The sequence below is a fragment of the Podarcis vaucheri genome, assembly GCF_965113315.1.
Source record: "Podarcis vaucheri genome assembly, chromosome: 16".
Classification (NCBI taxonomy): Eukaryota; Metazoa; Chordata; class Lepidosauria; order Squamata; family Lacertidae; genus Podarcis; species Podarcis vaucheri.
Window position 1 is genome coordinate 24,526,408 of NC_138754.1, and position 14,469 is coordinate 24,540,876.

Genomic DNA, 14,469 nt, shown 5'->3' on the forward strand with positions numbered 1-14,469 from the left:
TGCTCTCCCTCTAAATTCCTCTTTTTGTTAGTTACTTAGTATCTTCCCATACAGACAAAGGGAATTAGAAAGGAGAGAAGAACTTTGTCCGCTAGCGTCACTCGCATTTCTCTCTGCTTTGCCTATTCCTTGCGTTCAAAATGATTCCAGGTAAAAATTGTGCTCTTTTTTCGACTTCTTTTTTACCCAGCCTTTCCTTTGATAATATCCAAGCCGTTTCTCTCTTTATTAGGCTTGAGTTTCCTTTTCTTTGAGAATCCAGCCTTCTCCTACAGGCACGGGGCTTCGCTTTTTCCGGAGACAGCCATGGTTTCCCTCTGCCCGCTTCTCCCCCCGCCGTACTCTTCGCTCCGAAAAAACGGAGTTACCTGACAGCCGAGAGGTGATGTCCAATTTTTCTTAGCTCCTTTTCTGACCTAGGGGGGTAAAGCCAGATGCTTTTCGTCTTAACTTGGGTGGAAAAGGCCAAGAACTCCCCCCTACTAAAGGCTGCGTGTGGATTCTAGACAAGAACACACAACAAAAAAGCAGAGTAAACGGAGTTCAACATTTGGAGAATCTCAATGTTGTTATTTTTAAAAGCACGTTTCTAAACCTGTTTGCTGCAAGTACAGGCCTCCTAAGCTCCTCTGCCTTCCACCTGCATCGACTGCCTCCAGTTCCCCTTTGAGTGAGGCTTCCTAGAATTATTTTACAGTATTTCTGAACCTTATAACTCGTGCTTCACAAGAACAAAGTAGCTTCCATTAATTACAGTTGTGGACATAATTAAAATAATACCATGTGCAATAAAATTATGACATCAATCAATCAGTATGAGACAACTAAACCTGGGGGGTCATATGCAGGGGGTCATGCAGGGGGGTCATATTCTAAAAAGTGGTTTAAAAAAAAATACAACCCCAAACAGAATCTCAACTTATTTGAAGCCCTGGGATGTACTCAGGAGTGTCCTCTGTCCCACCAAGGGATCCCTGTTGTCTCCTCCCCCTGTTGACAGAGGCCCCTGCAAGGCAAGTCGGGGTCAGGCTGCCCCATCGGCAAGGGGAATGTTCTAGGCAGGGGAAAAGACGGGATTGCAATGGAATGCTGCTGAGTCAAGCATCTTGTTGCTTAGATTTTTTCCTCCTTTTTATTAGTACAGGTGGCTCTTTACACACCCCAGCAGTGCCTCGAGTGCCGGGACGCTCTCCAGAGAGGGCTCTGCGGCCCCTCCATAACCCCCTGCAGTCTTGCCCAGCCCCTTCTCTCTAATAAGTTAGTATAAATAAAGCAAGCATTTCGAAATCCCCACCCTCCCCAACCCTAAGCAAGTGAAGCCTCCTCCCATCAGGAACAGTCCAAGCTGGGAAAGGGGGGGGGGCTTGCAAGGTGGCAAAACAAGGTACAAGCAGAGTTTCAAAAAAACCTCAGCACACACATACACCCTCCTCCCCAGGTTCATACTGCACAGATGCTCCACCAATGGTGCAATTGATTTAGCCCAGCACAGAAAAGGCCAGAGAACAAACACATTATTATTTTTACACACACACACACTTCCCATCTCAAAGGAGCCCCAAGTTCCAAGAGAGTCATTTCCTCCATGTCCCGAGCAGCTGCCACGGCGTCCAAACACTCTGGGGAAAATTGCTCTCTCCCTTGAAATACAAGCAGATTGATCCGTAAAGGCGGGCAATCGTCGTGCTAACTGTCTTGACAGCAGTTTCCTAGGCAGGGAAGGAAATAAAAGAGAAGGGGGTATTTTACTAGAAAGGCAGAGATCCCCCAGGCCATGAGGCCTGTTGGTGAGACAGCGCTCCGGCCGCTATTGCGAAGCTGTGGTCCTTGTGGTGTCGGGTGTCGTGACCACTGGGGTCATGCTGGCTGGGAGTACAGAGTCCCAGCATCTCAAGGGCTGCAAGTTCCCCAACCTTGCTCTAAGGGCCACAGGGTTGGGGGAGGTAAGAGGGGGATGTGCAACATGGATCCCAGGAGGGGAAGTGGATGAAGTGCATGGGCAGCGGAAAACGAAATAGAAGAAGAGTGCCTCTGAGAAAGAGCAAAACTCCCCGAATGGAGAATTCAATTGCTTGCTTGCTGGCTGTTCTTTTTAAAAAGACCCAAGAGCAAAAGGCCTGAGCCTTCAGAGAGAAAGCTGTTTTAAAGAAAAGAAAGACAGACAGACCAATACCAAGGCTCAGTGCATTTGCTTCCTCCACCCGAGAAAGGAGGCCACTTCCCCCTTTTAAGGGACACACATTTAAGAAATGAGGAAGTAACAGCAAACATCATTATGGCTTTCCATCCTCCTGTTCCGGCGGCTGAATGGGAAAATGAAATTCTGGGCTTGGTAGTTAGGGCAGAGTGGGGCTCCCACCTTGGCAACTAGATCACCAGAGCCAATTCTAGGTCGCTCTTCTAGCTGCAGTAATCTCTGGCCATTGTGAACTCACAGGAGAGCATGAAATGAAAATACAAATTGTGGGTTGGCATTTGGGGCTCAACCCAAGTTGTGATGCTGGGATTGTAAAGCAATAATAAAGACCGCCTCTGAGGATATGCAGAGTGCCTTTCCCTTGCCGCCAAGTATGTCAGTCTCCATGCAGCCAGGATTAGAGGATGCGACTTCCAGACAAGACTCAAGACAGGGCAATTCTCTGCTGTCCGTCAGCGCCAAAGCGGGGCACTGGAAAGGGAGAGAGCAGCCAACTAGGTCTATATATGGTGTTTCAGCTCCCAAGTTTGTTTAAGCTTCCCAGCCCCACGTCTGCAGAAGTGGCTGGTGAAAAGCAGAGGTGGGAATATCATGGTGGGTGGGGAAAGGGGCTTACCTAAAATATTGTGTTTGCAGAGGGGGCAGGTCTGCTGCAAGAGGAGCCACGGATCCACACAGTCCCGGTGAAACTCATGCAGGCATGGAAGCACCCGGAGACACTGTTGGGTAGATTGAGACAGTTTCAAGAGCTGCATGTCCCACTTTGAAGAGCTCAACCCAAAGGCTGTGGGGCATGGAAGAAGGAAAGAGTCCCCACCCCCCACCCCGGCTCCTATTTGAAAAAGGGAAAGATCACCATATGGGGCAACTACAACGTAATGCACATTAAGCAGGGCCCGTTACCTGATTAGAGAAATCTTAAGTAGGTTAATTGTGTGGGCTTGTCGACTACTCTAAGAGAGGAGCTGTAACTCAGTAAGAGAGCACAAACTTTGAATGCAGAAGGTCTGGTTTCACTTCCCAGCAGACCCGACTTAAGTGGTCCGATAGTCCTTTGACAACTTAATGCTCTTTGTCAAAGATGTGGACAAGATGGACCAATAGTCTGATCTATTCCCTGTCTTATGTCTCTTTCAAATTTGCTCAGGGCTAGAGCAGGGTGGAAGAGCCTTTATCGGGCAGTATCTGCTGTTACATTAAGCAGGCACTGAGTTCTAGCAAGCACCACTGGGGAAGGCTTGCGGCCTGAAGGTTTTATAAATGCATCCCTGAAAACTCAGGTATCTCGGGTACCTGAAGGAGGACAGACCACTTCTTTCTTCACACAGCGCATAGCTGAACTGTGGAACTCGCTCCTGCAAGAGGGAGCGATGGCCATCAAGCTGGATGGCCCTAAAAGGGGTTTAGACAATTTCATGGAGGATCCGTCTATCAAAGGCTACTAGCCACAATGGCTATCTTCTGCTGTTGTGCTCTGGTCTTGCTTGCATGCTTGCCATAGACATCAGGTTGACAGATGTGAGAAAAGAATCTGGGATCAGACTGTTATTTGGCTTGATCCAGCAGGACCCTTCCAATGTTCTTATGTTCATTTTTAGTGGCTAAAATAACCTTTTAATCTTTGTGGCAGTGAAGTCTATGAAAGGCTGCAGCCGCAATATTAAGACATACAAGTTGGGAGGTGGTGATGTGCGAGAGTTTGCGCATGCAGAGCTGTGGCTGCGCATACACCGTGTCTGACTAGATACACCATACACTTCCAACTCCACTCAGAGCTTCTAGATGCAGACTTTAAAAACACAGAGGATGCAGAAGCCCTCCCACAGAAACCCTGCTGCATCCTGTGAGGCACTGAGACGCGTCGGCCTTTCGGCAAGCACTACCTGGTTCTTGTGGAACCGGTCCAAGCAGATGGCGCAGCTGTCGATCTCGTGAGCCCAGCTCCGGGGCAGCTTCCCAGGGTGGTAGCGCCGAGTCTTCAGTGCTGAGAGCCTCTGCACGATGTGCTGCTTGAGATCGAGCTGCAGGAGGAAAGGCCGGGGTGAGCCTCAGCCTGAAACCCAGATGGGAGCTTTCTGCCAGGGGTGAGCAGGGCAGAGAGCAAACTCACCTCGGAGTCCTGGTCAAGCTGGCTGTGCCGAGACTGTCGCTGTGCCTGCATGATCACGCCTGTGCACAGGATCAAGGCAATGAGCAAGATGGCGTTCCACAGCTGTTGGAGATACTTCTGCAAGGAGGACACACATACACCACATAAGAAGCATGGCCCCATCACCCCATCACATACTACGGTTCTAGGTCAGGAGAGAAAGGAAGTAGCCCAAGATGGCATCAGACTGTTGTTTATTACAAGGTGGACTGACCCTGGCACCAGGTCTACCAATGCAATTTTTACAGCTCAAGATGTTTTCCATGGGCATCTGGTTGACAACAGTGAGGACAGGACGTTGGATTAAGCTGGGCCATTGGCCTGATTCCAGGAGGCTCTTCTTACATTCTTATAGTGATGGTGCAGAGGGGCGCATCATTTTCATTATAAGGGAGGGGGGGCACCAGAACCACCACTAAATTTGAGGGCATTTCTTAACAGCATAGCAAGAAAAACTCCACCTATTGATAGTTAAAAAGAATAGCCGTGCAATGCGCTTCCAGGTACCGGAATACTGCTGAGATACTGCAGTTCCCTGGAAGACAGCCAGGTGAGGTGCTGACGGGACTCCCAAGCTCTGTAAAATGGCTGCGATTTATGTAAACGCACGGCACGTTGAAATGCAGACCGTACAGATTTGAAAGTTTCTCAGTCAACGTACCCCAGAACTTGTCTAGAATTTTAGCCCTTCTGCTAAACTATAGCGTTTCGAGGAGAGCCACAATACTGAAACTGGTTTCATATCAGAGTAACATCAGTGGTGTGCATCTGCAAAGCCTAGGAGATGTTAGATGAGCTAATATTTTAACTTAAATGGACACACACACGGCTGCTAATCTTGCTCTTGCCATCCACCTATCTCTCAACAGCTTGCTCCTCCACTGATTTGATTGATTGATTGATTTTAGCAAGATTTAATAGAATCTCATTTTTACAATTTTTGCTTTTAGCAAGGAAAAAACCCTGAAAATGCACTTGGTCCATGTTTGCAAAAAGCCAGTTTAAAAAAACAGAGAGGAAAGCATGCAACAGCTGATGTAAGAACAGATCTTATATACTTCCTATATGAGTTGGGGTGGGAACACACTAATGAAATACAATGTATGCTCTCATTATCCTCTTGGAAACCATTTTTCCCAGGAATGTCCAAACTGAACGGAAGTACCTTTTAAAGACACACCTACAGCCCTACCCCATCTCTCTGTCACAAAATGAAATTCCTGCACATCATCTTGTGCAGTACTTTTGCCATTGGTGTATAACAAAGTAATCTTAATTATAGTAGACGACTGCTGCTCTTATCTCCTGGGCAGGGAGGCCCTTCACAGAGCAGTTGGCCCAATTCGGCTATGGCGCAGGGATCAATATGGTTTTAAGCAGAATGCCCGTCCCCTTTGATCCAGCAAGGGGTACCAACCTGGACTCTTGAGCTGTTCTCTCCTGTGCAGATGACTCCTTGCCACTCTCCATAGAGACCGCCCCGGGACAGGCCACAGGTTGACCACAGAGTCAAGGTCACTCCCTTATAAAGAAGAAACACACACAGAGAGAAAGTTTGCAGGCTGAAGTCCAATAATGGAAACAGACAAAGGGGAGGCACCCAACAGGCAAGAGGATAGATAGCAAATATTTAACCCATTGGATGACCCACCCACACATCTTGTTCCCCTGCTGAACAATGGGGGAATTGGGGGTTTAAATATATATTGTGCCAACTGAAAGATAAGCTCCCATTTCCCTTGAGGATTACATACCACGTTTTCCAGTAGCACCGCTTGGTATGTTATCTTTGCTGTTGCCCGAAGACCTCTGCGGGCAAAAATTAAGAAGAAAATTAAGAATTGTCAGATCGGGGTCACCAATGTGGCCCCTGCAGGCACCAGTTATGTCTGCCAGGACCTCAAAGGGTGCCCACAAAAGGTGTCCGTAAAAATACCCTGGAAAATCCTCAATGCACAAGAGACACCAACCCCTTCCTTCTGTTCAGAACAGAGGAAAGGTGCAAAGAGCTTCTCTCTGTGAGAGAGCCCAGTGGGGGTGATGGGGTTGCCTTTCCCCAAAGATGCCTGCCTGGCTCCATCCCTAATCATTCTGCATTGACAGGCCAAGACAGGTGCTTTCTAGGAAGCCGGCTTCTGCTTTCTCTGCTGCTGTGATTGGATGGGTAGGAGGAAGGATAATGGCACCTAATGATGTCATTTCCTGCTTCATCTCTTAATTTAGCAACATTCTCCATTGCTTTTAAATTGCTCTCATCAGCTGCTCTGGATCCTTCAAGAAAGTAAAACAAACCAACGTTGACTGCCTGCCTGAGCCAGCAATGGGAACCTCATGTAGGATCTCCTGTCCTCCCCAAAACCCAACCAGTCTCACCGTAGCAATGCACCAAGGAGCTTGGTAACGTTTTCTGAAGTCTGGACAACAATCACAGGCTTGGAGAGGACCTGGGATACATCCAGCTGCAGAGGAGAAGAGAAAAGCGAGAGGTTAAAGGGGCCGCTGCTAGGGCTGGTGGCTCCTTCAGGCCAACTGAAGCCCACCCTTCAGCCAGAAGGACAATAGAGAGGGAAGGGGTGCTGCTCACCTCACGGATGGCGTTCTGATTCAGTGCGAGGATAAGCAAAGCCGAGGCCCCCAAGACAAGGGCGCGCTTCATCTGCAGAGGGAGAAACCGCAGAGCTACAGCAAGCTAGTTTTTATATACTGTATTGGCCTAAATTTAAACCACACTTTTTTCCCAAATTCCGACCATGAAAAGATAAACCGCAGCTTAAATTCGTGGCCTTACAAAAACTGGCTTTTTTACGATATTGTTGCTAAAACAGACACATGGGTGTGAGTGCCTGTGGAATTTTAAGGGACTGGCTTATATTCGGGTATTGTCTTTTTCTTTTCTTCCCCCCACCCTTGAATTTTAAAGGTGCGTCTTATACTCGGGTGCGGCTTATATTCGGGCCAATACAGTACTATAGTCAACCCAGGCAAGCAAGAAGCATGATCAGAGCTCAAGGACAAATTCCAGCTTGGCAAAAGCATTTCTGGAGGGTGTGACATGGGGCCAGTGAGGGGTGTGGCCTTGTGAAGTCCCGAGGGCCAGTCGGAAAGACCCGGAGGGCCACATTTGGCCCCCCAGGCCTGAGGTTCCTCACCCGTGCCTTATACCGATAGTCTCTTGCCGCCTTTGCAATGCACGAGAAAATGTATCTCAAAACACAAGAACGTTTAAAACTCCAGCAATCTGAGAAGCACTCAATTCTGGGGGACACATCAGAGGAATGTGTTACGTAACACCTCACTACTGACAGGGTCGCCATACAGTGGTACCTCAGGTTACATACGCTTCAGGTTACATACGCTTCAGGTTACAGACTCCACTAACCCAGAAATAGTGCTTCAGGTTAAGAACTTTGCTTCAGGATGAGAACAGAAATTGTGCTCCAGCGACGCAGCGGCAGCAGGAGGCCCCATTAGCTAAAGTGGTGCTTCAGGTTAAGAACAGTTTCAGGTTAAGAACGGACCTCTGGAACGAATTAAGGACTTAACCCGAGGTACCACTGTAGTTAAATGTTCAAAGCTGACCCTGTCTTGAGAAACAGCAACTTTCCCTCACTCAAATAAGAATGTAAAAATGTAAGAGCCTGTTGGATAAAGCCAATGGCCCACCTAGACGAGCAACCTCTTCCCACAGTGGCCAACCAAATGCCTCTTTGAGAAGCCCGCAAACAAGACCTGAGCACAAGAGAACTGTCCCCTCCTGTGGTTTCCAGAAAATGGTATTCGAACTGTAGCATGTCTATCATGCTTGGTAGCCACTGATAGCTTTCTCCTCCATAAATTTGTTGAACCCTCTTTACTATGCGCTACGTGAAAAAGCACTTGCTCTTTCACCTGTACTGAATTTTCCAAGATGGGACTACAACTCCCATCATCCCTAGCTAACAGGACCTGTGGTCAGGGATGATGGGAATTGTAGTCCAAAAGCAGCTGGAAGACCCAAGTTTGGGAAACCATGCTCTAAACCAGGCATGGTGAAACTTGGCCCTCCTCCAGCTGTTTTGGGACTACAATTCCCATCATCCCTGACCACAGGTCCTGCTAGCTAGGGATGAGGGGAATTGTAGTCCCAAAAACAGCTGGAGAGCAAAGTTTGGCCATACCTGCTCTAAACCAAGCTAAAATGGCATGCAGAAGGTCCCAGGTTCAACCCCCAGCATTTCTAAGTAGTGCTGGGAAAGTCTCCCTTGTTTGAAATCCAGGAGGGCTGCGGCCTGTCAGTGTGAACCATAATGAGCTGGATTGACCAATGGTCATCCTAAGCAGCATCCTAGGAACCTACCCCAAAAGAAGAAGGTTGGGTCACAGCAACAGAAGGGGAAATAGGAGACTCACCTTGTTGACCACAGCAGTGGTAAAGGACTCTTCCTTGCTGCCTCGTGGGAGATCCGCCTGCTCCTCGCCCACTGGGACGACGCCAATCCAACTGTCATCATCCTTCAGCTCGGGGTCAGTGTCCCCCACCTAGAGAAAGAGGTGAGCACTCAAAGTTAGGGTCTGTAGCCACCCGTGGTCATGACCAGCTTGCCAACACTCCCAAGAAGAAAGGGATATGACTGGCCACTCTCTCCACCGCTTAGAGGGTCTTCACTTAATTGATGGGGAAGGGGAATCCCCAGAGAGGCAGCAGCTGTTTGGTTTTTGGTGGGAGGGACCAGGTGGTCCACAGTAGATATTGGAGGGTTATCACTTAACTGGGGGGGTGGGAATAGAGGGTTCACCTGGGGCAGGAGAAACCCCTCTTACTGACAGGGAATGCAGACTCCAGCAGGCCTATCTGCAGGGAAGGGGATGCCATTTGACTGACAAGTTGCAGAAGACAACCTCCAAGGGGGTTCCAGCAGATATTGGAGGATCACCATCACCACTCAACTGAGCAAGTGGAAGGCAAAGAGGGGTCCACCCTGACCTTTGACACCTGAGATGGGAGCTTTACGGCCCACCCTATTCCTGTGACTTGTTTTAACTGTTTTCAATATTGGATTTTAAATTAGGGTAGCCTGCCCCAGGGGTCCTGATGCTGAAGGGCGAGTTGCTGTCATTATTCTTATATTACTATTATTACTATTTACATGGAGCAGATTCCTACCTAATCATGGGGTCTGTTGGGGGGGAACAACAGTATTTGTTGCTGCTATTATCATTATTACTATTATTTAACAGGAGCCGGTTCCTACCTAGCCCTTTTGTTGGGGGTGGGGGGAGAGGCAGTTGTTTTTGTTCATGTTGAGCAGGTTCCTACCCAGTCATTTTTTTTGGGGGGGGGAGAAAAGGGTATTTGTTGCTGCCCTGTTGTGGCCAATTTTTGTGTAGCCGCTATTAGGCATAGGAAACAAGAGCTTTCCAATGTCAATATGCAGGCGAAGGCAAATACTTAATTTTATGTATGTTGTCTAATTTTAAATTGCTGTTTTGGCCTAATCTGTATTGAAATTGTCCTTTGTTTTTCCGGTGCTATGCTTCGCTGACTAGTTGTACAAGTTAATCTGGTCTGTGACCATTTAATAAAAATTGATTTGATTTGATTTGTTGCTGCTGCTGCTGCTGCTGTTAACAGGGAGCCTGTTTCTATCTAGTCCTTTTGTTGGGGGGTGGGAGAAGAGACAATGGTTGTTATTATTACTACTATTACTACTACTACTACTACTATTATTACTACTATTATTATTATTATTACTGCTACTAATATGTGCAGGGTGCAGGTTCCTACCCAGCCATGGGAAAGCGAAAGAGAATGGTATTTGTTACTGTTATTGTTTTTATTACTGTATTATTATTTACAGAGAGCCTGTTTCTACCTAACCCTTTTTGTTGTGGGGCGGTGAGGGGAAGAGAGAGAGAGACAGACAATGGTTATAATTATCATTATTTGCAGACAGCAGCAGGTTCTTACCCAGCCATTTTACTGAGGGGGAGGGAAAGGGGATGGTATTTTGTTGCTTTGATTATTCTTATTCCCATTCTTTACAGGGAGTGGAGGGGTTGGCAAGAGCCCTGAGGGTGGATCTTTAACGGGGAAGGGGGGGATCCCCAAACAGATCTGGGGAGGGGAGGGGGTTCATTGAGAAGGGCGACAGGGGGGTCACCCCACTGCGAGAGGGTCGTCGGGGGGCCGCCGCTCACCAGGACGAGGCTGCCCCGGATGGCTTCCTCCTCCGCCGCCTCCTCCTCGCCCTCTTCCTGAGGCCGCTTCTCCCCGCGCTCCGGCTCCAGGCCGGGCCTGCCCAGCAGCGCGCCCTGCAGAGTGTAGCTGCTGCCGCCGGGGCCGCTTCCCTCGGCCTGCGCCGGCTGCTCTTCGGGCGCCGGCGGAGAAGGAGGAGGCGGCAAGAGCAGCACCTCCACCTGCGCCTGCCCCGCCGCCGCCGCCACCAGGAGGCCGCCCAGGTGGCTCAGCAGGCACGAGAGCAGCACCGGCGCCCGGCCGGCCGAGCCCGAAGCCGCCACCGCCGCCGCCGCCATCATCGCGTAGTCGAGCAGCAGGCCCGCCTCTCCTGCCCTTCTTCGCCCTGGAGCGGAGGAGAAGGCGGAGGAGGAAGAGCAGGAGGAAGCCGCCTCCCTCGCGGAAGCAACGGCCCGAGAAGGGGAGCCCAGGTCGGGCACAGCGAGCAAAGTCTGCCCGGGAGCCAGACGGGTTGCAGAACCTTCCGGCAGCCAAAGGAAAGGTCTACTCGGGAGTAAGCCCGGTGTAGAGGTCAGCCGGGCTTGTGTTCTCAAGCAAAGAGGGCGCGCGGGGTGGGCAGCCTGCTGGTAGCGCAAAACGGTGCGCAAGACCCCACTCCCAAGTTAGCCTTGAATAGGATGGGTAGCCTGAAAATGGGGCAGATCTTGGTGCTTACTCGGAAGTAAGCCCCGTCGAGGTCGGTGGGGAAAGGATCATGCGCGCGATCTGGGCGCAGCGGCAGCAGCAACCCTTTTCCTGCGTTGCTCAGAAAGTGAAGCCGTGCGCGCTTGCAAGGCGACTTGCTTGCTGTCAGGTGAAGTGCTGGGAGCTGCCTAACTATAAAACAAGCACGCACAAAAAGAGATCACAGCTGAAAAGGCTGGCAGCATTCAGATCATTTCAGCAGGGTAAACAAGTTTTGATGGATGCAGTAATGGAAGACTGAATGGTATAGCTTTTGTAAAGTATGCAGGGATTTATATGATGTGTAAAATGAACCATAGAAAGAGAAGGGTGAAGATCTTAAGGATGTAAAATGAATATTTGAAATTGTAAAGAAATTTTATAAATAAAAATTAGATAGAGAGAGAGATGAAAGGAGGATAAAGAATATAAAGGAGGACTGGGGAATTTTTGCTGTATATTTTCAGAACCAGTATAAACAACTGAATAACCTAGCAGGTCTTGAGTAAATACACCAGCATAGAAGTTAATGGGATTTATAACTGATGAAGAAATTTGAATATTTCTGCAATATGAAGAATTTGGAATATTCCATTTAATAGAAAAATAAAAAGAACCAGGAAAAGGGTGGAAGGGAAGTCACCGGGTATTTAGTTGTATGTCGAGAGTGATATGAAAGTTGTACAACTGGTGGGGGAGGAAGGGGGTGTGGGATGTGTTTGTTTTTCTTTTCCGTCTCTATATTAAAAATGCAAATAAAAAATAAATAAATAAAAGGTTTGATATTAAAAAAAAAAACCAAACGGCACAATCCTGTTGTCTACTCAGAAATAAGCCTCAACAGGACTTTATCCCTAAAGAAGTGGGGGTATATGGGGTTTTAACTGGCCCATTGCTTGATTTTGTGTTACCTGGCTCTGATCTTAATTGTGATTGTTGTTGTTTTTTAATTTGTATTACTTTTATTTGCTTTAGAAACCGATATGGGACCTTTCATTAGGGTAAAAAGCATTTTTAAAATAATCTCATAGATTAAAAGCAATAGGGGTTGCATCCTAGCTCAACAAACTGGATAGCGATGAAACCCCATGGGCTACAGTCAAACTTTATTTTGAGTGAGTAGGACTCTCTAGGTTTATTTTTATTTGTGATGTATATTTCCCTGGCTTTGGGACAGATAGACACCAGCAGATGCTGATGATCTTTCAATATTTGGTTGTTCTCAAAATTTGACTCAGAAGCTCAGTGATATATATTAAATGCCCCCCCTTTCTCCCTTATATTTCCATCCCACCAAAAGCAATCAATCAATTGTTCCAATTGACACAATCTCCCTACTGTATTAATTCAACTGTATCAATATTATATCATCTAAAACGCTCTGAATGAGAGAGTTGGAGAGAGTCTAGCTATGTTGGACTACCCTGAATCAAGAAGGATAAATGCCAGGGTTCACCAACATGGTGCCCATATGACCACATAGCCGTTCTCCTACTGAAATTAGGCTTCAGAGAAGCATGCTATTGTACCGCTGCTTGGTTGCTGTGTGTGTGCTTTGCCCCCAACAGTTTCTCCAGTTTGCAAATGTGCCCATGGGCCCAAAAAGGTTGGTAACCACTTACATAGGAACATATAAGATTCTTAACTGGATGGGGCTCCCTGCTATGGATCTGTTGTGGAATATGTAACATTATATCCCAGCCCCATCACTGAGATCATCTGGAGAAGCATCATTGACCATTCCCATCATTGACACTGAGGTCCAGTGCCAAGGGCCTTCTGGCGGTTCCCTCACTGTGAGAAGCAAAGTTACAGGGAACCAGGCAGAGGGCCTTCTCGGTGGTGGCGCCCGCCCTGTGGGACACCCATCAGATGTCAAAGGAGTAAACAACTTTATGATGTTTAGAAGACATCTGAAGGCAGCCCTGTTTAAGGAAGTTTTTTAATGACTGATGTTTTAATGTATTTTTAATCAACTGTTGGAAGCCATCCAGAGTGGCTGGGGAAACCCAGCCAGATGGACGGGGTATAAGTTGTTGTTGTTGTTAAAGGTAAAGGTACCCCTTGCCCGAACGGGCCAGTCTTGCCAGACTCTGGGGTTTGTGCGCCCATCTCACATCTATTGGCCGGGGGCCAGCGCTGTCCGCAGACACTTCCGGGTCACGTGGCCAGCGTGACAACGCTGCTCTGGCGAGCCAGAGCCGCACACGGAACGCCGTTTACCTTCCCGCTGGTAAGCGGTACCTATTTATCTACTTGCCCCCGGGGGTGCTTTCGAACTGCTAGGTGGGCAGGCGCTGGGACCGAGCAGCGGGAGCGCACCCCGCCGCGGGGATTCGAACCGCCGACCTTTCGATCGGCAAGCCCTAGGCGCTGAGGCTTTAGCCCACAGCGCCACCCGCGTCCGGTTGTTGTTGTTATATTACTATTATTATTCCCCAGGTTGGTGAGGCCTATCTGACAACAGCAAGAACATCATTTAGTGTCATTGTCCCAGGCCTGTAGAATCTTCTGCCAATAGAGATTCAGCAGGTGTCTTCTGATTTGACTTTTAAATATCTGCTGCCATGCTTCTGCAAGCAATTAAGGATACAGTACATCTTTCTGCAGCAATTAGCTGGTTTATGTTTCTGACTTTTTAGTATGGTTTTATTGTATGGCTTTTATGAACCATTGTTGCAAACCGCTCTGGCATTTTTTAAAATGAATGACAGCATATAATTATTTTATCAATAAATAAATCATTTGGGTTTGGTTAAAGGTATTATGTATTATGTACATGGATCTTAAGAAATTGCAGTGAATTTCAGAAGAAACTTCTTAATGCACCGCCATGGCTTGGAGCTGAAAATAACATCAAATTGTCCATTAAGCTGAAGAATTGTTTTAGATTCAATTATCGTCACTTATTATTTATACTTGTTCATCGTTGTTTGCAAAATGCCTCAAAGTGACTCACAGAGCATTAAAACAGAAAACTTCTCAAACATTAAAAAACCCTAACACAGAATAAAACATAAGAATATAAAAGTAGTAATCCATTAACAAAAATAAAAAGACTTGTACTCCACTAAAAGGTGGACCAGTCCACACTCACACAGTGTTATGATTAAATTAATATCCAGACTGCTGGGTAAACCGGCATGCTTTTGCTTGGTACCTAAAAATAGACAGTGTTGGTGCCCGGCGAGTTTTTCTGGGGAGCAGGTTCCAAGAATGGTCTCC

At 47.7% G+C, this 14,469-nt stretch overlaps 2 protein-coding genes and 1 long non-coding RNA gene across 5 annotated transcripts in view; 2 read left to right on the plus strand and 1 right to left on the minus strand.

The window, feature by feature from the left end:
* The window catches only part of CCDC157 (coiled-coil domain containing 157), a 106,127-nt gene that overhangs the window by 21,920 nt on the left and 69,738 nt on the right, over window positions 1-14,469 (plus strand). Inside the window, exon 10 of one of the 3 annotated variants that reach the window (XM_082203149.1) lies at window positions 7,692-7,750. The exons of the other annotated variants lie outside the window; for them this stretch is intronic. Within the exon in view, the coding sequence (XP_082059275.1) occupies window positions 7,692-7,735 (44 nt within the window). The 3' untranslated portion in view covers window positions 7,736-7,750. Of the gene's footprint in view, window positions 1-7,691; window positions 7,751-14,469 lie in introns of those variants that run through there. 3 annotated transcript variants of the gene reach the window in all.
* RNF215 (ring finger protein 215) lies at window positions 1,105-10,877 on the minus strand. Its single transcript, XM_082203435.1, has 10 exons — window positions 10,524-10,877; window positions 8,736-8,864; window positions 6,931-7,002; window positions 6,720-6,805; window positions 6,101-6,155; window positions 5,764-5,868; window positions 4,308-4,424; window positions 4,081-4,218; window positions 2,814-2,916; window positions 1,105-1,709 (listed from the first exon to the last, which is right to left on the minus strand). The coding sequence occupies exons 1-10, from the start codon at window positions 10,860-10,862 to the stop codon at window positions 1,687-1,689; spliced, it is 1,167 nt and encodes a 388-aa protein (XP_082059561.1). The 5' UTR covers window positions 10,863-10,877; the 3' UTR covers window positions 1,105-1,686.
* On the plus strand, window positions 11,171-14,004 carry LOC309521181. Its single transcript, XR_014214533.1, has 2 exons — window positions 11,171-11,257; window positions 13,687-14,004. It is a non-coding gene; the product is annotated as an uncharacterized lncRNA (long non-coding RNA).